The sequence below is a fragment of the Mus pahari genome, chromosome 3 (assembly GCF_900095145.1).
Source record: "Mus pahari chromosome 3, PAHARI_EIJ_v1.1, whole genome shotgun sequence".
In the NCBI taxonomy this organism is placed as follows: Eukaryota; Metazoa; Chordata; class Mammalia; order Rodentia; family Muridae; genus Mus; species Mus pahari.
This window is the reverse complement of record NC_034592.1, coordinates 56,768,428-56,789,643: the sequence shown is the minus strand read 5'-3', so window position 1 is coordinate 56,789,643 and position 21,216 is coordinate 56,768,428. Positions and strand designations below refer to the sequence as shown.

The following is a 21,216-nucleotide window of genomic DNA, read 5'->3' as shown; positions in this document are numbered from 1 at the left end:
CTCTCTCTCTCTTTTGAGACAGGGTTTCTCTCTGTAGCCCTGACTGTCCTGGAACTCACTTTGTAGACCAGGCTGGCCTTGAACTCAGAAATCCACCTACCTCTGCCTCCTGAGTGCTGGGATTAAAGGCGTGTGCCACCACCGCCTGGCTCCCTACTTCTCTCTTATGTCCATGTTCTGTTTTGTGTATTACTGGATCAGTCTTGAAACACTATTTTAGCATTTTGCAGTTGTCTTTGTTAGTAACACAGTATAAACAACAGTACTTCACATGAGACAGAAGTGTATTTTAAGAAAGAACAGAAGTGGCAGCCACCTAGATATAATTGCCCCACAACCTGATGAGACCTTGGCTCCTTCAGCAGCTTGCTTCCTGTCTTCAGTGCATGGCTTCCATCTTGAAGGTCACCTGTGGGTCCAAAATAAAAATAGTCACAGTCTGTGTGTCTGTGTTCTAAGCAGATATCAGGGAAAAGAATCACAAAAAGGACAATTCTCTGTGTATCCTTTTTGAATAATCTACTGAATTTACTTAAATTTCTTTGTAAGAGAAGCTGGGAGCTGTACTCTTTTGACTAGGTTCATATCAGTTTAGAATTAAACATCCTTTCCATTATTATGCAAGAAGAAAATTAGAGTGATTGTAATTACCATGGCTTTATATCAAATCTTGACATACGGTATACAAGCCCGTAAACACAGTACACTGAGGGCAGGAGGAGGACAGCAGGATTATAAGTTTAAAACCAGCCTGAACTATACTATATACTACACTACACACACACACACACACACACACACACACACACACACACACAGGGGTTGGGGGGAGACACCATGAGAACACCCTTGATGTGCAGTTGAACAAGTACTCTTTGTTTTGGCTATCTGGAATCTTGATGAAATTTTGAGGGACAGTTGTTGAAGTTAAACATCCGTACTGGTTCTCAACCAGGTTGAGGCTTTGTTTGTTTTAAAGTGAGGATCTGTTTGTGCTAAATCTCCTTTTGTTGCTTTTGATGTGCAGTTTTATTGACCATGTAGTTTTAGGTTGGCATTTACTTTCTCCCAACATTTTAAAAGTATTACACAGTTTGATTTCTGCATGATTCGACGATACTTGGGGATCTTAGTACTTAGTGATAGTAGCAGCAGCATTGATTGAGAAAGTGAAGTTGCTAGGCTCTCCTTCAGACCTGATTCAGGATATTTGAGGCGAGGGGTATCTCAGCAGGCCACAGAAGTGATTCTCTTCCTGTAGTGACAGGCTAGCTAGACTTCCCTGGAGTTAGAGAAATCTCCTCTGAGTAATAGCTACCTGCAGAGTGAACAGAATCTGTATCCTGTTCAAGGAAGGATGCTGAAAGTAGTTAATTGGGTCAGCAAATGATAATGTTGTCCTTACACTTAGTACAGAAAGTGTTTTGAGAGAATCTGGTAGTGTAAAAGAAGAAATTCACATTTCCTCTTAAATGTGTTACACATATGATACACATTTTACTTTTAGCTGAACTAGGTTATACTTCTTATTTACAAATAAGGGAACTGATTCAGATTATATAGCCAAAAATTTATACCTTAGAATATACACATAAATGTCCAGAATGTGTATGTAACTTTTTGGTACTTTCTACTATGCAGTTAATGTTTGATAGTGAATAGACTTTTGTTGTTTATCTCATCTATTTAATTTATTCAAACAATCACTAAGATTTTCATACACACTGATTCTAGACCTTTCATTTTCTACTCACGTTGTAGGCCAACTGTGATCTCAGGCGGCAAATAGATGATCAACAGAAATTACTTGAAAAATACAAAGAACGATTAAATAAGTGCATATCTATGAGCAAGAAACTACTTATTGAAAAGGTGAGTTATTACTAAACTTTCTTTTCCCTCAGTAGCTTTCTCTTCCTTTCATGCTTTTAAAATCTGAATGAATAACCTGGCGGTGGTGGCTCATGCCTTTAATCCCAGCCCTGGGGAGGCAGGCAGAGGCAGATGAATCTCTGAGCTCAAAGCCAGCCTGGTCTACAGAGTAAATTCCAGGCCACCCAGGGCTACACAGAGAAACCCTGTCTCATGAATGGATGGATGGATGGATGGATAGATGGATGGATGGATGGATGGATGAATGGATGGATGGAAGGAAATTTTTGAATGAGTATAATGATTTTTTTTTTCTCATTTTCAGAGTACACAAGAAAAATTGTCCAGCAGAGAGAAGAGTATGCAAGATCGGTTGCGCCTTGGGCACTTTACCACAGTTAGACATGGCGCTTCTTTTACAGAACAGTGGACAGATGGTTTTGCATTTCAGAATCTTGTGAAGTTAGTAATGTCTACAATTTTTAAAAGTTGTGTGTGTGTGTGTGTGTGTGTGTGTGTGTGTGTACACGTGCGTGTGCATTGGCATCAGACCTGAAGTAACAGGCAACTTTGAGCTGTGGGTGCTGTCCTTTGGAAGAGTAATGTATGTTTGTAAGCCCTGATCCACCTTTCTAGCCTCATTGTTGCACTTTTTAAAATTAGCAGTTTGGATTTTTATTAAAGGATTAAAAATTTTAAATTAAGTTCAATATCTGTTTACTATTTGAATTCCTAAAACTTAGCACATTTGAAAAGAATAGCAAATGGATAACACAGCTACAATATTTAACAGAATTCTTACATAATTAGTATTTATCTAAAGAGTACAATGTACTTTCCTTTTTAGACATTTTGTGTGTGTGGTGAGAGGTCAGTGTCAGATGTTTTCCTTAGTGGCTCTCCACCTTGTATTTTGAGTTAGGGACTCTCACTGGGACTCAGTGTTTCTCACCAAGGGTTTCTTCACCACTGAGTAATCTTGCTCAATCCTCATTTTTTTCTAAACTTGACTTAGAAAGAGTATTCTAGAAGAATAAAAACCAGATTCCTGGTGGTGGTGTGCATGTATTGACTAGAAAGTATGTGCCTCTGTGTCCTAGAATGAATTTATTTTTAATGGGGCCTTCCTGTGCTGCTCAAGTTGGTCTTGAATCCCTGGACTCAACTGATCTTTCTGCCACCTTCTGCTTCCTGGAACTGGTACCTCCGCGTGTACCTTTTTACTTTTGTCTTTTTTCTCATTCCTTAGCTTTTAAAATCAGCAGAACCTGACTTCTGTGCCTAAGGAAAAGAATCTTTCCCTTGCCTCAGACACAATAACTCACACATTTATAAAGATTGATACTTGAGATAAAATTCTGAATGCTAAAGTAGAAAGCAGGAAATAGGTTTGAGATAAAAACCATAATTTTTAATATTTTGTGAGCAAGAATCTCTCCTATTAAACTCAGCCATGACTATCCTACAGTAATGTACATAGTCTAAAGTATTAGGGACTGGAGAGGTGGCTCAGTGGTTTAAGAGCACTGGATACACTTCCAGAGGATCCAGGTACAGTTCCCAGCACATACAAGGCAGTTCACAATCATCTTTCATTCCAGTCCCAGGGCATCCAGGGTTCTCTCTTTGACCTCATCAGACATCAGGAATGCACTTGGTACACAGACACATCTGCAGGCAGAGCACATAAAATAAAAATAAAGGAAAAATAATTTAAGAAATAAAATATTATTAGCTATGTCAGTAGTTATGTTTCTCTTTCTCTTAAAAGAACAAAGTTATTTTCATATCCTATAACTTATAAGAACTAATTGAGGACTTACTGTGTGTTGTCATGTGATGTGTACGTTCATTGTTATAACCCAGATTGGTTAGAAATTGAGAAGAGGAATAAATAAATGAAAAGTTAGTTAGTAATGATAATGAATAATCTCTGAACCAGATTGTGATCCCTGAAAAACAGGACATACGTTGTATCTCCGTCCCATTAATTTTTTATTTACCCCTAGACTACTTATTTGTACCTATAGCCTCTTTTTAAAAATACATTTTTAAAGATTGTATGTATGTATGTATGTATGTATGTATGTATGTATGTATGTATATATGTATGTGCTCTATCCGCATGTATACCTGCATTCCAGAGGAGGGCATCAGATCTCATTACAGATAGTTATAAGCCATCATATGGTTGCTGGGGATTGAACTCAGGACCTCTGGAATAGCAGTCAGTGCTCTTAATCATTGAATCATCTCTTTAGCCCCTTTAAAATACATTGGCAATTTTTTTGTTTGTTTGTTTTTGTGAGGTTCTGGGGAATCTGACCAAAAGGCTCACAAGTCCTAGGGAAGTGCTCCACTACCGAGCTGCACACCCCTGGCCCTGTGTATGCTTTTCATTAAGAGCACATTGTGTTACTCCTGCATCCATATGGAAAGAGTTAACATCTCATTCTTACTTTGCAATTTTTGAGATTTTTCTATCGTGGTTCTTGTTTCTTTCACTCTTGTCTTAGTTTTGCTCCCTCACCAAGGCCACAGAAAAAGAACGAATCTTTCAGCCACAAAGTCAGAGGGTAGAGTGGGGTAAACATTGTTTGCTTTAAATTTCAGTAGTATGACCACGTAGAACTATAAAATTTTCTTTCTTGACATGATAGTAGACCTAAAAGGAACATGATTACTATCAGAATAAACTTAATATATTTTAGGATGACAAAGGCTGAACACAAGTTCCTTTGTTGGCTGTTGAGGTTACTCATCAGGTTAACACACTTGCACCACGCCTGACGGACTGAGCTTTTCCCCTGGAACCTAGTCTCCTGACCAGCCACCACACACGCACTGTGCACACGCCCCCAACTTTTAATGCAATGTTTGCTCTGTAACCTAAGCTGCTTTTGAACTTGCAATCCCCTGCCCCCATACATGCATACTCTGAGATTACAGGTCTACAAGCAGCCTATAGTTCTGTAATAGACATAGTATCCACTAGTTTGTAGAATATCAACTCTTTGGAAAATTGTTTTATATACGTCAATGGGAAGTGCTATTAAACTTATATTTATTAATGTAATGTAGAAATTTCAAGTTTCTTTTCGGTATTTTTTTTTTTATCTACCTTTTATTTCAAAATACCAACTGTTTTAAGAAAGTATCACTTCATATTAAAATTTCCCTTGCCTTTTATTTTATAAGCTTATTTAAAATATTGTTGGATGATAAAATAATATTTAAAATCTATCTCAAACTTTGATTAGATGGGGCTTGGGTTTTGCTTTGTTTTGTTTTTAGTTCATTTATTTAAAAGAATCTTAGTCTGTATTCTAGTATATTTTTATCACCATGCTAGATAGTAAGAATAAAATTGTGTGTGTGTGTGTGTGTAATATGTACACTATTTTTATGAAAAGATTAGCCTAACCAAACTCATTCTGATGAGGTTTTATAGGAAAGGAATTTTTCAGTAAGGACAAGATACTATGAAATACTGTGTAACCACACACTTCCTCTTATCTGGAGGTTTAGGGAACATTTCATTTAAAGACTGTATGAAGTGAGACCTGTAGGATGTTTTGTTTCACCAGAGTGGGACCCACGGGGCTAGAGAGATGACTCTGCTGTTGAGAACACTTGGCTGCTCTTCCCGAGGACCTAAAGCCCAAGGTTTGGTTCCCAGCATGCAGGTGGTGGCTCACAACTTGCTGTAACTCCAGTTCTAGGTGAACTGATACCCTCATCTGGCCTTTAGAGGCACCAAACACACTTGTGATGCACATGAATACATAAGTACATACAGGCAACACACTCGGTTGGTTGTGTTAGTGCATACCTTTAATCCCAGCATTCAGAAGCAGAAGCAGATGGATCACTTTGAGTTCCAGGCCAGTCAAGGCTACACAGTGAGGTCCTGTCTAAAAAGCAAATGAACAAACAACTTTCATACACAAAACAATTAAGTATATGTTTAAAAAATTTTAAAAGCGTGGGGCCAACAGAATAAAGATTTATAGTATGTGACCCTTTTGATGTATTGTTAGTTGTGGGAAATAATGGGAGATTAATGTGGTTTCATTTGTTCCTTTTTACACAGGCAACAAGAATGGGTGAATCAACAAAGGGAAGATATTGAACGGCAAAGAAAACTTCTAGCCAAACGCAAACCTCCCACAGCTAATAATTCTCAGGCACCTGCTACCAATTCTGAACCAAAACAAAGAAAAAACAAGGCAGTCAATGGAGCAGAAAATGATCCCTTTGTTAGGCCAAATTTGCCACAACTGTAAGCTTCTTTTAAAATTTTCACTTACATTGTTAGCAGTGAGCAAGAATGCTAATAATAATAATGTTATTCATAATTAATATAGCAAAAACAAAAGTAGTTATAGTCAGGAAAGATGTTAACTGAAAAGTTATCTCTGACATAAATATCCAAGCCTGAATTTTTAAGTGGAAAGTGGGATTTACCCCCTTGTGTATCTGAATCAGTTGGCTATACCAGTGTAGTGTTCAAATTAATACCATTAATGGTGTTTATTTTCTGAATGTATAGATGCAGTTCACAGGTAGTTTTAGACAGTTGTTTATTTTTGTTTTGTTTTCTAAATTTTCTATGTCAATTGCTCTTTGTAATTCAAAGAACAAAGATGCTTAGATAATAGTTAATGTTTATAGAAGATTTGGGAAGTTGTACAAAAATTTATGTGAATAAAGATGTAGATACCCTTGGATGTTCTGTATAGACACACTTGTGTCTCCTTATTGAGAAAAGGTTCTTTGACCCTCATTCCTGCCATGTCGGGGACTTTTAAAGCAGTGAGCAGGAAACAGAGCTCTCATACATTACAAGCACAGCTTCGTTTGTCCCTCTGTCCCTCTACACACGTACTGCCCAGGTCTTGTGTTTTCTGCACTGTTATACCCCAGTGTCTAGCATATTATTCATTCATTAGTCTCCATTCTCCTTTCTCTCCCCTCGGTTCCATTTTTATCAAGTCCTTTACTGAGGTGATCTTTAATTTCTGGGTTCAAGCAGTCCTCCTGTCTCAGGCTTCCAAAAATCTGACACTACATGAACAGACCAACATGGCCACTTCTTCAAGTTCTATCTCAAAATCACTTCTTCAAGTCATTTCTAATTTTGTTCTAATTCCAATTAGAATACCCAACTGTTGGTTTAAAACTAAGGTTCTATATTTAGCAACACAGTAGCTATCTTAAAGGTGTTGGGCTTTAACTCTACACCTAATGACACTTAGTCCTTTAGTCCTGGTCTTTTAGTTCTTCTCTTCAGACATCTGGTCCTTTAACCTATTGATACCTGGTCCTTTAACTCTGCTTGTACCGGTACTTGGCCCTTTAGTTCTACTCTATAGAGTAGCTCTTTATTTACCTCTGCCTCTATAGTCTTTCGCCCCTATAGATACCTAGACCTTTAATTCTTTAGCAGTATTTTATAGTTCTTCACATAAAAGTCTTTAACCTCTTGATTTAAATTTATTCCTTGATTTTTCTCATTTGGCTTCTGTTGAATGCTGTGGAAATGGGAATTGTTTGTTAATCCTCTGTGGCTGTTTGTAGTCTTGTAGAAGCAATGATTTCTGTGTGTTGTCTCATGCCTTAGAGCATTCCAGAATTTATTTAACAGATTTTTATCCTTGTGCTTTTCTTTGGGATTTCTTTTAACATGTAGCATAGTATTATCTGTGAAGATACTTTTATTCTTTCTGCATACTTAGGATACATTTTTCTGTTCTTGCTTTCAGGGTAGTTGTGAGGAGAAGTAGTGAAAACAGAACCCCGCCTCTTCCTGATCATAGGGAGAATTTTTCTTTCACGTTAAAAATGTTTTCCTTATAATACTTGTTTGGAGCTTCTGATTAAATATTCAGTAGAAATTTCCCAAACTGTAATAATGAGATGAGTTCTGCTTTCTGCCTCTCAGCAGTCCGACGCTGTAACCTGTGCTCTGTCACTTTGAAGCTTTAGGTGTGTTGTCTTGCTTAAACTTTCTTTAAATCATTGAATGTCAAGTGTCTTTTAAGCTGGCTTAAAACCTAGTTTCTGTTATTTCTGCTATGTAATTCTAATACTCTTCAATTATTATTAAGTGTTTTTAATCCCAGCACTTATGAGGCAGAGGCCAGTGGGCTCTTAGACCATCCTGGCTTATTAAGACTGTAGAGTGATACCCGGGCTAAAACAAACTCTCTTACTTGGAAGGCTATCATTGTTTATGTTCAAATTTACATAAACCCGCTGATGGTTTTATTTAGGAGCCTATCTAAAGCTCCTAAATAGATAAACACATGTCTGTAATAGGAGCTATCTATTATCTGTTGTTAATACTTTAGTAACAGGTATGATTTATATGGAAAGAAATGAGCTGTGTGTTTCTATTTTTGTGTCCCTAAAAGATTTTTATGTTAAGTAACATGACATATTAATTTGCTTAAGAGGATATATATTTTAATCATCTTAAAGCACATAATAAAAACAACTGCTACTTAAAGCTGTTTTGTTAACATTGTCTGCTTAGCTCTGTTGTTCTGAGTGAAGAGATCCTGTTTTTTAGATTAACCAGTCTCCTTGATCTAAATACATATATTTTCTTCTTTTTAAGATACATTTTAATTTATGTGAATATATGTCATATGTATGCAGGTGTTGACAAAATTCAGAATATTGGTGCTGGAGCTGCAGGTAGTGACAGGGTCTAGCTTTTAGCCCACAGTGGTCTAGAACTCCTGATCTCCTTGCTGTGGCTGAGACCCTCATGAGTAATGGGACTATGAAGGTTTTGCAGTTATAGGGAGTATGCTGTAACACCTACTACAAAAATCAACTCCACATGCACTGTACCCAACTTGAGTAGCTGGCTACAGTTGCTATTCTCAGTATAACCCTGTAATTGTGTTACTCTGAGAATAGGAAGGCTTAATCTGAAGGTTTTACTGCTTTGCTCTTAAGATGATTTTAGTGGAATTACCTAGATTCCTTGGTTTGTTTCTTTTGACTGCCGTTGTTTTGGAAGTAATGAACTTAAAGGAAAATAGGCATTATACTGAGTATTGCTGAAGGAACTGAATGGCACTGGGATAGAAGCATTGCTTTATTACAGCGTCCCCTCAGAACCACATACATAGCTTCAAACAAAGACTTGGGTGTGATGGAGGAATGCTAGCTTTTCAGAGTTGAACTACAGCATGAAAATCTTGTTCCACTTTTTCTTTCTTTATCAAATACAGGATCTTTTTTTTCCCTCCTTTCACATACCAACAGTGTTCTATGGATCTCGTTTGCTGTAACCAATGTCAAGGATGCCCTCCCTGCTCTCCTACCCATGGCTAGTAACCAGAGAGAATTAAATAGTCATTATCATGCCACCTTTTGTTTTTTTTTTCTTCATAGCACATGCTATTTAAATTTTTCCCCTTATTTTTCTACCTCTTCATCCTTACTGTTGATTGTAATTTCAAAATAGAGTATAAGAAACTGCTCTTCTCTCCATACATAAGCCCGTAGTTTCTGACTTCTGTAGCATCACTTGGTATATGGCACCCATTGCATAGTAGTTAATTACTCCAAACAGAAATGGTAAATTGTGCTGAAGAATATCATAAAGGGGTTTTTCAACCTCTGTATTTTAGGCTTCAAGTTACCAGTATTTTAACTTGTATATTTAGTTGTTGTTGTTTTTTTTTTTTTTTATCATGTTTTGTTAGTCTTTAATTTTAAAAAGTACTAAGCATTAATCTCAATGTAGAATTAAAATTTCACTTTTGACAGGCTGACTCTGGCAGAGTATCATGAACAAGAGGAAATTTTTAAACTTAGACTAGGACATCTCAAAAAGGTATGTGCAGCCCATGTTGGGTTTCTAGCTTGTTATCAAGAATGTGAACAACTGCATTCATTTCTTTGGCTTAATTCTTAATTTATTCAGTACTAATTGTTTAAATGTTTTTATTAAAATGCATACCCAGGAAAATTTTAGAAGCTATAGATAGTTGGTCCAGTTGGAAGTGATGCAATTAAGAAAATAGTTGCTGTGAGTTAAGTTTTTGTTACTGTATCACTATACTTGTTTATAAACTTTGTAACTGTAATCAGTCCTTTGTTTTTATGGGTCTAATTTTGATGCAACTCATTTCCAAATACTAGTAGAGATTTTTTTTCCCCTTTCAAATGAAGTTTTGAACAGACCAAAATTTTCTTCTATTCAGCCTTTTATTACTTCCTGCTTATCAGTTATTTGATTTGATAATGGGATAATGTATAGATACGATTGAACCAAGTAAAGACGGTGTCTGTGGAGGCATCTCTGAGGAGTAGGGTAGGCTGGGACCAAGAGTGCCATGCCAGATGCAGTTGCTACTAAACTACTTGGTAAGCCCTGTTTGAGATGTTGCCCATAGACCACTTGGTTAGAGCCTGCAGAAAACTCTATCTAGTAACTGTCCCCGTGCCACATTTACCTATGCTACTTGTCTTAATTAGGGATTTACTGCTGTGAAGAGACACCATGACCAACACAACTCTTATAAGGACAACATTTAATTGGGGCTGGCTTAAAGGTCCAGGGGTTCTGTCCATTATCATCAAGGAAGGAGCATGGCAGTGTCCAGGCAGGCATGCATGGTTCAGGAGTTGCTGAGAGTTCTATATCTTCATGTGAAGGCTGCTAGGAGAAGACTCGCTCCCACATAGTTAGGGGGAGGGTCTCATTGCCCACCCACACAGTGAAAACATTCTCCAACAAGGCCACACCAATAGTGCCACTCCCTAGGCTAAGCATATTCAAACCATCACACCATTGCTCAGAAAGCCTGAACAATAAATAACAAAATTATTTATTTTGGCTCTCCTTTGTTTCCCCAACAACCCCTTCTGTTTTGGTGTGATTGTTCAGTTTTCCCAAGCTCTTTGAGATACATAGACAATTGCAGTCCATTCTCCATAGTAGATAGAACTGTAGATAGAATTGTAGAAATAATACAACTATTAATGAACTGTGAGGTAAGAGGGGACCTTTAGTACAGATGAGTCACAGTATTTCTGTGTCCCACCTAAACTATTTTGACAAAAAGGAGATATGTTTGATGCCCCGTATAAATATTCACCAAGGTCATGTAAAGGTGCTCAGCAGGTAATGGTGTTTGCTGCTGCCTGGCAGTTACAGGTCTACACAATGGAAGGAACAAAGTTATTCAGTTATTCTGGCCACTTGTCCTTTACATTCCTCAGGCTTTTTTTCTTTCTTTCTTTCTTTTTTGGTTTTTCAAGACAGGATTTCTCTGTGTCGCTCTGGCTGTCCTGGAACTCACTCTGTAGACCAGGCTGGCCTCGAACTCAGAAATCCACCTGCCTTTGCCTACCAGGTGCTGGTATTAAAGGTGTGCGCCACGACTGCCCAGCTCCTCAGGCATTTTAATGCTCTAGTTTGAACACAGAAAAATTTAGCATGTGTCTTCAGGCGAGACCTTGATAAAGGGATACTGTGTATGTGCTTGCTTATACTGTGGGTAAGGAAATGTTTATTAATTACACTATTGTCAAATGAATTCTTGATTGCTGGCTACTAAGGCTGTACTAAGAGCTTTGTCTGGAGGTTACCATTTGTACTTGTGATAGCACATTTAAATTACTCTGACATTCTTGTATCTCCCTTATTTTGTTAGGTAAAACTAAAATTTTATAGTGGTTAAAGTCAGTATTACTATGAATTTTTTTAAAAGATACACTTTGAAAACATTCAGGGTTTGCTTTTTGATAGTCGATGGTAGAGTTTAATGTTTTCTTGGTACTTTGAAAATATTTGGTTTCTATGAACAATGCTTAATTTTCTCAAGTAAAGTCTCCATGTCTCATTACTACCATAATCATTTTCTCTTCATTTTTCTCAGTTTATATATCAAATTTTCTATGAGTCTTAGGTTTCTAACGTCTACTTGACCAATTCTCAGCATAACTCTCCTTTTTATTTTTGTTGTCTGCCATAAAGTGTTGTGGAGAAAGTGTCAGGTTACAGCGCTAAAGTCTGAAGACGTACAGCTTTCTTCTCAGGGAGGGTTTTGGGTGAGAAGAGTGAATGTGTTTATAAAGGAAGTTGCTAGAAGTGCATAGAGATAATAAAACTGAGCGAGTAATGTCACCGTAGAGAGCAGCTAAAGAGGAGCTGCCTGCTTACAACTGGGTTTTATGTTTTAGTTGTTCAATTAGAAACCAATAAGCAGTAACTTAATTTATATTAAAAATAGGTTCCTAAAGTCCTAAAGCACAGCTAGAAAGTAGGTCATTCTCTTTGTTGGGGGGGGGGGGGGGGGGGGGGGGGGGAGGGAAGAAGAGAGACAGTGAGACAGAGAGAGAGAGGGAGAGAAACATAAAAGGACAGTCTTGTTTGAAGAGAAAATGTTGTCTATCAGTTCCTAAGCTCCGGGGTTTGGTAGCTGGCAGAGTATATAGTTTATGCCATAGGCTGGGTCTGTTCTGACCTGTGAATACTTGATGCTTGTGGAACCTACTAAGTCAGTAGCAGGTCAGATAAGGATGTAGATTGGAGCTGCACATGCTATGTTAGAGTAGCAAAGATCACTCTCGGCTCCTCCTTCCCTCTTCCCTTCTCTTCCTTCCTCTCTTCCTCCAGAAATAAACTCTTAACATAAAGTAGGATTATTATATTAGGTTCATTAGCCTTAAATTACACATATATTCCTTGTTAACGAACCCAACACCATGAGAATTTAGAATAAAAGATTCATCTTCCACTTAAAATTGATTATTTGTGATGTGATGTAGTTCATATTCTATCCATATGCATTTCATATTCAATAATAACTGAAGAGGTAAACAATATAGAGAAGTTTATATACCATTAAATGAATCACAATGCTCAGTTTATATCTATGCTACTCTGTAGTCTTAGAAAACAAAGGTTTAAAGTGTGATGAAATGAAGAAGGAATCTTCAAAGGGATGGGGCTTAAAGCAATTAAATTTACCTCCAAAAGCTTTATTGTAAACTTTACTTAAGGGTTTAGTATCATGTTCGTCTTCTAGGATTAGGAAGGTCACTCTGTGGTATCTCTCGGTATGTTAAGAACTCTTTCAGCCAGGCTTGGTGGCACCCTCCTTGTATCCCAGAACCATGGCAGTCGAATTCAGGGCATCACCAAACATGCTCTACATAGTGAGACATGTGTCTCAAAAAGACTGAAAACAACCCCCTCCGCTCTACTCTCCCCCCCAAAAAAAATTTCAAAGTACAGAATACTATCCTGTGTATATGAGGCCTGGGTTCCAGCCAGAACAAAGGATTCTCTAATATTTATAAAGAAAAGAATTGAGTTGTTAGGAATTCATACAGTCACTGCTCACACATTCATAAGTGGCTTATTACTTTATCATGTCTGATTGCAGGCTCCCACTTGACTCTATCACACTTTAAAGCTTTGCTTTCTAAGACTACAAGTAGCACAGATATAAACTGAACATTGTGATTAATAGTAAATTAGAGTGTCTCTATGTTGTTTACCTCTTTAGTTATCATTGGATATGGATAGAATATGAATTACATCACATCACAAATCATCAATTTAAAGTGGCAGATGAGTCTTCTATTCTTACAGAGCAGAGTAGACTGAGAGTTTGCCCCTCTCTCTCCATTCTGGGGATGTGTTGTCTTACTCCATCACAGGGACAGCTTAGCTGCTTTTCACACACATTCCTTCTCTTTCGCGTATTTCCTTCCTTTGAAATTATGTTCACGTGAGCATAATGTTTCTTTGTTATTATTTGATATATGGATTTTTTTCACTCAATTTACTTTTAAGTGGCATTAGACACCCTCCCCCTCTTAAAGTACAAACACTCTCAAATAAGATTGTTTTTAATTTGTTTGTTTTTATGTATTTGAGTGTTTTGCCTGTATTTTTTTTCCATATACCATGTGTGTACAGCCTAGGAGGCTGAGATGAGGTCATTGTGACTCCAGGGTTTGGAATTACAGACATTTGTGACCTGCAATATATAGGAGCTGAGACTGAGCCCATGCCCTCTGGAAGAGATACCAGTGCTCCTAACCGCTGAGCCACATCTACAGTCCAACTTTACCATTTTTTATATTTTTAACTGTGTGTGTGTGTGTGTGTGTGTGTGTGTATGTACGTATGTATGCACATGCGTGTGCACATATGTGATTATGCCTGTGCCATGGCACACGTGAGTTGATTTTCTCCACCTGCTAGGTGAACCCTGAAAGCAAATTGAGGCAGACTGGTGCTTTACCTGATGAGCTGCCTTTCCAGCCTCCAAGTAACTTCCAAAAACAGTATCTTAAGAATTACACAGAACAGGACTATATATAAGACTCCATTACTCCCGACATGATTTCAAGGGGAAGTATACTCACTTTTGCTACCAGTAATTATGCACATTCCCTCTGACTAGTGCTTACTAAAACTTTGTTGCAAAGAATAGTTTTGTTTTCAAAAAGGCAAAATAGAGGCTGAGGAGATAGTTCAGTTGGTAAGATGCTGAGTTTGGATCCCCTCCATCCAAGTAAAATGTGAATTTAGCAGCACATCTGTAACCCCAGTGCCAGGAGGCGGAGACAGGAGGGCCCTGGAGTTCCCAAGCTGCCAGCATAGATAAATTGGTGAACTCTTAAGTTCAGTGAGAGACCCTGTCTCAAAAGCTTAGGTAGGGGTCTGGAGAGGTGGCCTAGAAGGTAAAATTTTTCACTATGTAAGCCTGATGGCCTGAGTTCAACTCCCCAAGCCCACATAAAGGTAGAAGAGGAGATCTGACTCCACATAAATGTCCCCTCCCTCCTTCCCTCCCCCCCCACTTAAAAATTAGGAAATAAAGGTAGCAATTGCTGAGGATACAGGCGTTACCCTCTGTCTTACGTAAGCATACACAGACATCTACCTGCAACCTGCATACATGCACATAAACACATGGCAAGGTAAGAACTCACTGTTTGAGACATTTCTGCCCCATCTGAAATGTAGGGATTTAGGAGTATCATCAAACCATAAACTTGTTAATCCCCCTTTTATACTAGCTTTTGGTAACTTCTAATAATGGACAAGTTTTTCTTTCCTCTGATTTAACAAAGCTCTTGTAGACTGATTGCAGAATGAGATAGTTATTCTAGAATTGAAAACAGCTGTGTTTTCAGTGAAATCAACAGACAGTGAAACAATTCCCTAAAGTGTTTCTAGTGATATATGTAAGGCGTGTATGTTTTAGTAACTCTGCTATCCTAGACTGATAGGGAAGCAGAAATGTAAGTTTTCAGGAGTGGTTACTGTGTCTTGACACAGTAAGTTTAATGTGAACAGTGTGTGAACATAGTTGTTCTTTGTTCTCTAGTTTTTGTTGTTGGGTGTTTTGAGATTGGTCCTGACTCACTTGGCACTCAGGGAGACTTTCCTGTCTCTGCCTCCCAAGTTCTGGGAATACAGATGTACAATACTTTACCCACTGTTCTCTGTTTTCACATTGACATTTTAAATATGTGATTATTTTAGGAGAATGCTAGAAAGTTTGATGTCTCAGATACTAAATAGTAAAGAAGGCAGAGAGAGAGAGAGAGAGAGAGAGAGAGAGAGAGAGAGAGAGAGAGAGAGAGAGAATGTATGTGTGTGTGTGTGTGATGGAGACAGATTTCTAAGACCCTGAGACCCTGTTTAAGTGCCAAAAGTTTTATTGGGGAAACATAACCAGTTTGTAATTGAGTCAGGGATAGGCAAGAACCAGCAGACACAAAGGTATCAGCCTGAAACAGTCAGCTAAGCAATTGACAGTCGTCATCTCAGTCTCTACTGAAACAGAACCACATCCAGCAGACCACCTGACACCATTTCTTTCTCTCTTTCTCCTCTGCTCCTTGCGATGTGGCATTCATCTCTCCTTGTGCCTCGTTCTGAAGAGATAACAGTGTAGCAACAACTCTGCCACTGACATCCTGTTCTCTGACCGATATTGGCACCTGCAAAGAGAAACAAGCAGTGACAGGCAGCAGCAGCATCAGTACTAACCTCCATGGTGACCTCTTTACAGGCTGAGAACAAGCTCAGCTCTTTTCTCACTCCTCAGAGTGGAACATGCAGCCAGTTGAAACGGACAAGACTGGATTGCCTACAAGCCTTTTGAACAGTGGAGAATGCAGGGCATTGGTTTTAGGTGAATTGACTTCACATATTCCTGACCAACTTTGGTATCTCTTTCAACCTTTTTAGAATACTTAATATCATCCAACTTATCAAATCCTTAGTATGAACACAAAAATAAGTTCTGTATGTGACATTTCTTGTCATTTAATTTTGAATGCAAATAATGAGCAGTATAACATTAGATGGCTTACTCTTTAGATCTATTTCTTCACTTCTGTGTTTGTGGCCATAACCTGAAGAAGTCTTAAATTCTCTCAATAAGGCCATTATGTTTTCTGTACACGGTGAAGGCAGGAGCAGGAGTAGTCCTCAGGGGAATGCTGGAGGAAGCGCGCTGTGCTTGAAAACGGCACACTGAAGCCCAGGAAGCGGGTCAGGAGGTGTTTGACTTCCGGCTGTGTGTAGGCAGGAAAGGCGCTGAGAAGTGTGCTGGGGTTCTTCAGTTGGCTTGTTGTTTTCCTGTTGCTTCCTAGTCCCAGATGAGTGGATTGTGAAGGATGACTGCTGAGAGAGCATGGACGCTCCAGACGTGTTGTTCATAGGCACCTCCTCCTGCAGACACTTGGGACAGTCTGGCTCTTATAATCCAAGCCCTAACTTGGCAGTAAATGATAGCCACTTAACCAAAATGAGAATTTGGAGGTGAAGTTTTCTTCTTTAATGTTTAATATTAATTTACTTGTTTAAGCAGTAGGATTTAAACCTTTTTGTAAGGCTAGGGATGTACTCACCTAATAGAGTGTTTGCCTGGCGTGTATGAATCTAGGGTTCTAACCCCAGTGCGTCTAGGGATGGTGGTGCATATATATTATCCAAGGAAGATCAGAAGTTCAAGGTCATCCTCAGCTACACAGTCACATAGCCAAGGTTAGACTCAAAAAAAAAAAAGTTTTGGTTTTTTTGTTGTTGTGACTGTTTTAATATTGCAAGTCAGGTTTTGTTCACTTGGAACATGCTGAGTTGTTTAGTCTAGAAATTACTGTTTTAAAAGGAGACCAATTTCTTGGCCACTGGCCATTTCTATTGAAAACTATAAATCTATGCCATTTAAGTGCACACACGTAATGAGTATGTTAAAGCTGATCGATTCCCATTGTCAGGTAGAAAGTTTAATCTTTTTATATTTATGTGATCCATCAATATCCTGAAAAGGGTTCAAAGAAAGTGGAGACATGGAAGAAAGGACTGTCCTGGACTTGTACTACTGTAAAAGACTGCTAGACAGTGTCAGCACCCTAGGTAACATTTAAGGGATTCTGCCCTATAATACAGCAGGTCAGCAGAATAAATACTAACTGTTATACTTGAAATTTTCCAGTCATTGGAATTCTTACATGTATTTGCAACTGTTTAGACAGGGTTTTGCTTTGTTACACAAAGTGGAGAAACTTGTAGAGGAACAAACCTACGTTGTTTTGCATTCATGCTCAGTTAAAAGCTTCAGTGTATATATCTGTGCATTTGAAGAGAGAATGAAACACACACGCCATATGTGCCACATCCCCTCACACAAATTTCTCTCTTAGGAGGAAATGAAGAACGTACAGTGAGGGAAGAGGAGGACATCAATAACCTAGCAACGAGGTTGGAGGGGAGGTGTCTAAGCTGCTTAAACTCACATAGGAAAGAAAGCATTCCCCTCAGTCATGACGAATGTATGGATTGGAAATGAGACTGGAAAGATAATGTGTATAGGTAGAAAAGAAAGTAGACATGGTTTCCAGAGCTCTGTGTCCTTTCCCATCTACACAGTCACACTCAAGTATGACAGTCGTGATCAGTTCAGACCTGCTATGTATTGGTAATAACTGTCTGTTGGCTCATATCTACATAATAAGGATAAAGTTAAAGAAAATTGGTAGATTTCTCTCTGTCTCTCTCTCTCTCTCTCTCTCTGGGTGTGTGTGAGAGAGAGGGAGGGAGGAGGGAGAGGGGAGAGAAAAGATGGATGGACACAGGAGTTAGAGGGCAAGAAACTGGAGTAGACGTGATATAACTCATGAATTGGGATGTTATGTTGTCAGAAGAGACTAACTATGAGTAAGGCACACTTTTGTGCTGAAAATATGTTGAGACAAATTGTTCAGTCAGGTGGTGTGGCTATGGGACTTGTTCATGAATTTTAAAATATTGGAAATATTTTGCGAGTCATATAATCAGTCAGTTATCAATCTGCTGTTTATATGACTTGATTTTTGTGGTGCATATTGTTAAACCCTGTTGCTGCATTGTTGGGCTTAAATAGAGAAGGGATACATCCATGTATTTTGTGTTTGATCACCTGGCCTACCACTAATAAAATCTGTTCTTTTTTTTTTAATGTTTATTTATTTATTATATGTAAGTACACTGTAGCTGTCTTCAGACACTCCAGAAGAGGGAGTCAGATCTTGTTACGGATGGTTGTGAGCCACCATGTGGTTGCTGGGATTTGAACTCCGGACCTTTGGAAGAGCACTCGGGTGCTCTTACCCACTGAGCCATCTCACCAGCCCATAAAATCTGTTCTTACTAATGTTCATTCTACTCTGTTCATTGGTCTCTGCCTATAGAGACCAATCCATTTCCAGAAATATCCTTGTTTCTTTAAGATTCTTTATGCTTTACATGACTAAGTAGCTAGTGGTTGAAATCAGAATTAGAACTTTATTTTTTAGATAGGATCATACTAGGTAGCTTTTGCTGACCTGGAGCTTTCTCTGTAGTCCAGGCCAGCCTAGAACTCAAAAATCTTCCTGTTTCTGCCTCTGGAGTGCTGGGACTAAAGGTGTACACCACCATGCCCAGTGAAATTTAGTATGTGGTTAAATTCTACTAATTTAACCTGTTTTTTCTGTGAGTTTGAAGATATGGTTCTATTGTGATTAGTTGTGAACTCAGACCATTCTCATTTCTGAACTCACCAAAAAAGATTAATGTTGTTCTCAAGAATAGGAATAGTGCCTGTAGGACAGACCTTTGGAAATTATCTGATGCAAGGTAACTTAGTTGTTTAGACTCATGCAACTGTATTCCAGTGAGGAGACATTATCAGACAGTATTGCCTCTAGCATTTGCTTAGACAGTGCTTCTCAACCTGTGGGTTACAACTCCAGTCAGATACCCTGCACATCAGATGTTAACATTGCAATTTATAACAGTAGCAGAATTACAGTTTTGAAGTAACAATGAAATAACTTTATGGTTGGGGGTCACCACAACATGAAGAACTGTGTTTTAGGGTCACAGCATTAGGAAAGTTGAGAACCACTGGATTAAAAGAATGTGTATACTTGCTAGGGCTGCAATAGTAAAGTACCAGACTGGTCACTTGAGCAATAAAATCTTACTTACTTACTTACTTGTTTGTTTGTTTGTTTGTTTGTTTGGTGTTTTCTTCATTTACATAAAAATGTATTTATTTAGTTTCAGAGTCTAGATCAGGTTTTAGCGGAGATTGGTTATAGTGAAGCCTCTTATTGTGGTTATACATGGTCTGGGGATGTGTGTTTAATCAGACAGGAATCTCATCTAATTAGCACACTTACCTTGTCATGAAGCCTCCCCTTCATAACTTTCAACAAACCCTGACTATATCCCAAAGACCCAGAATTAAGGCTTTTGTGTATGAACTTAAGGGGAAACAAATATTTACTCTTTAATAGAATACTTTTTTCTCTGTGAAATTTGGGGAAAATTAATTAAAGTTGCAGAATTTTATCCCCCAGAATATGTCCCAGTGTTTTCAGGTTTGAGAATTACTAGGTTATCAAATGGGAGGCGTAAATACAGCTCACACTTCCTATAGACGTTTGCTACCTCTATTGTATAAATACCTGAGACTATAAAAAGTATTATTCTGTTCAGCAGTTTAATTGAATCTCTTAATTCTATAGTTGAGACTAAATCCCTGGGGCTGGAGAGATGACTCAGTGATTAAGAGCACTGACTGATCTTCCAGAAGATCTGGGTTCAAATCCCAGCAACCACATGGTAGCTCACAACCATCCATAATGAAATCTGATGCCCTCTTCTGGAGTGTCTGAAGACAGCTACAGTGTGCTTACATAGAATAAATAAATACATTTTTTAAAAAAATAAATAAGTAAAAAGACGATATTTCTGGAAATACGCTGTTGAAATTGCATCCCCATGTGGTAATTCCAAGTAAAATGGCAACAGGTATTCCAGTTGGTATTCTGATAGACTTGGTACATTTTATCAGACCCTTTGAACTTTCACTAGCTTGCCAAATCCAGTCATGTGAAGAGAACAGTCAACCTCTTCTGGACTGTGGAGCTAAAATGTAAGCTTTATCATGCTTTTTACCTATCTAAAGGGCTAGTTTTTTTCTACCTTATTAAGACAAGCAGGCTAGCTGTACTCAAAATGTATTTTTTCAATGCTTTAAAATGCATTTCCTGTTTGTACAGTGAGTCTTTGATGTTGAATGATAATGCTCTTAGCACTTGGTTTTTGTAGGTTTGAGGTCAATCTGAAATACATAATAAGAGCCTGTTATATACCTGCCAAAAATAACTGGCTGAAGCTATAGCAAATCCTGAGATACCATGTAAAAAACCTAACAGCCAGGAGTGTAGCTCAGTGTTATGCTTGCCTATCATGCAAGAGGCCCTCTGTTCCCTCCAGGACTAACAAGAAATGATAGAAAAATCTTTGAAGAGCTCTAGATAGCTCTTTATTTAAATTTATCTTGATATTTTAAATTTGTCATCTAATAATCTTCATCATCTATCTCTGTCAAAAGTAGAGGTTGAATTACATTGAAGAATAACAACTATTCCAGGTGTAGTCAGGTTTCTATCCTGTTAAATCCAGCGTTTTAGAGGCCTAAGATGCTAATTCAGATTATGGAGCCTAGTGAGTGTTGCTTAACACACACACACACACACACACACACATAAACACACAATGATAAAGATGTAACTTTCAGAATCACATGGAGTTTAAACATACTTAGATTCTTTTTTTAATTGTTTGGCATTTGATGGTGGCAGGGGGTGGGTGGGCTGGTATAAGTCAGAAGACAGCATGTAACAGTTTCCAGGATGAGAAACAAGGTCATGAGGATTAAGGCCCTGGATTTAGTTTTTTGATCTTTGAAGATTTAGTTTTGTTCACAAAAAATTTATATTTATATTAAGGATGCCCTCTATCTCTGATTA

At 38.1% G+C, this 21,216-nt stretch overlaps 1 protein-coding gene across 3 annotated transcripts in view; it reads left to right on the top strand.

Annotated features, from left to right (window-relative positions):
- The window catches only part of Tlk1 (tousled like kinase 1), a 118,436-nt gene that overhangs the window by 84,586 nt on the left and 12,634 nt on the right, over positions 1 to 21,216 (top strand). For all 3 annotated transcript variants that reach the window (XM_021192069.1, XM_029535863.1, XM_029535861.1), the window contains 4 exons: positions 1,762 to 1,872; positions 2,198 to 2,334; positions 5,966 to 6,154; positions 9,661 to 9,727. In XM_021192069.1, the coding sequence (XP_021047728.1) occupies positions 1,762 to 1,872; positions 2,198 to 2,334; positions 5,966 to 6,154; positions 9,661 to 9,727 (504 nt within the window). The remainder of the gene's footprint in view (positions 1 to 1,761; positions 1,873 to 2,197; positions 2,335 to 5,965; positions 6,155 to 9,660; positions 9,728 to 21,216) is intronic.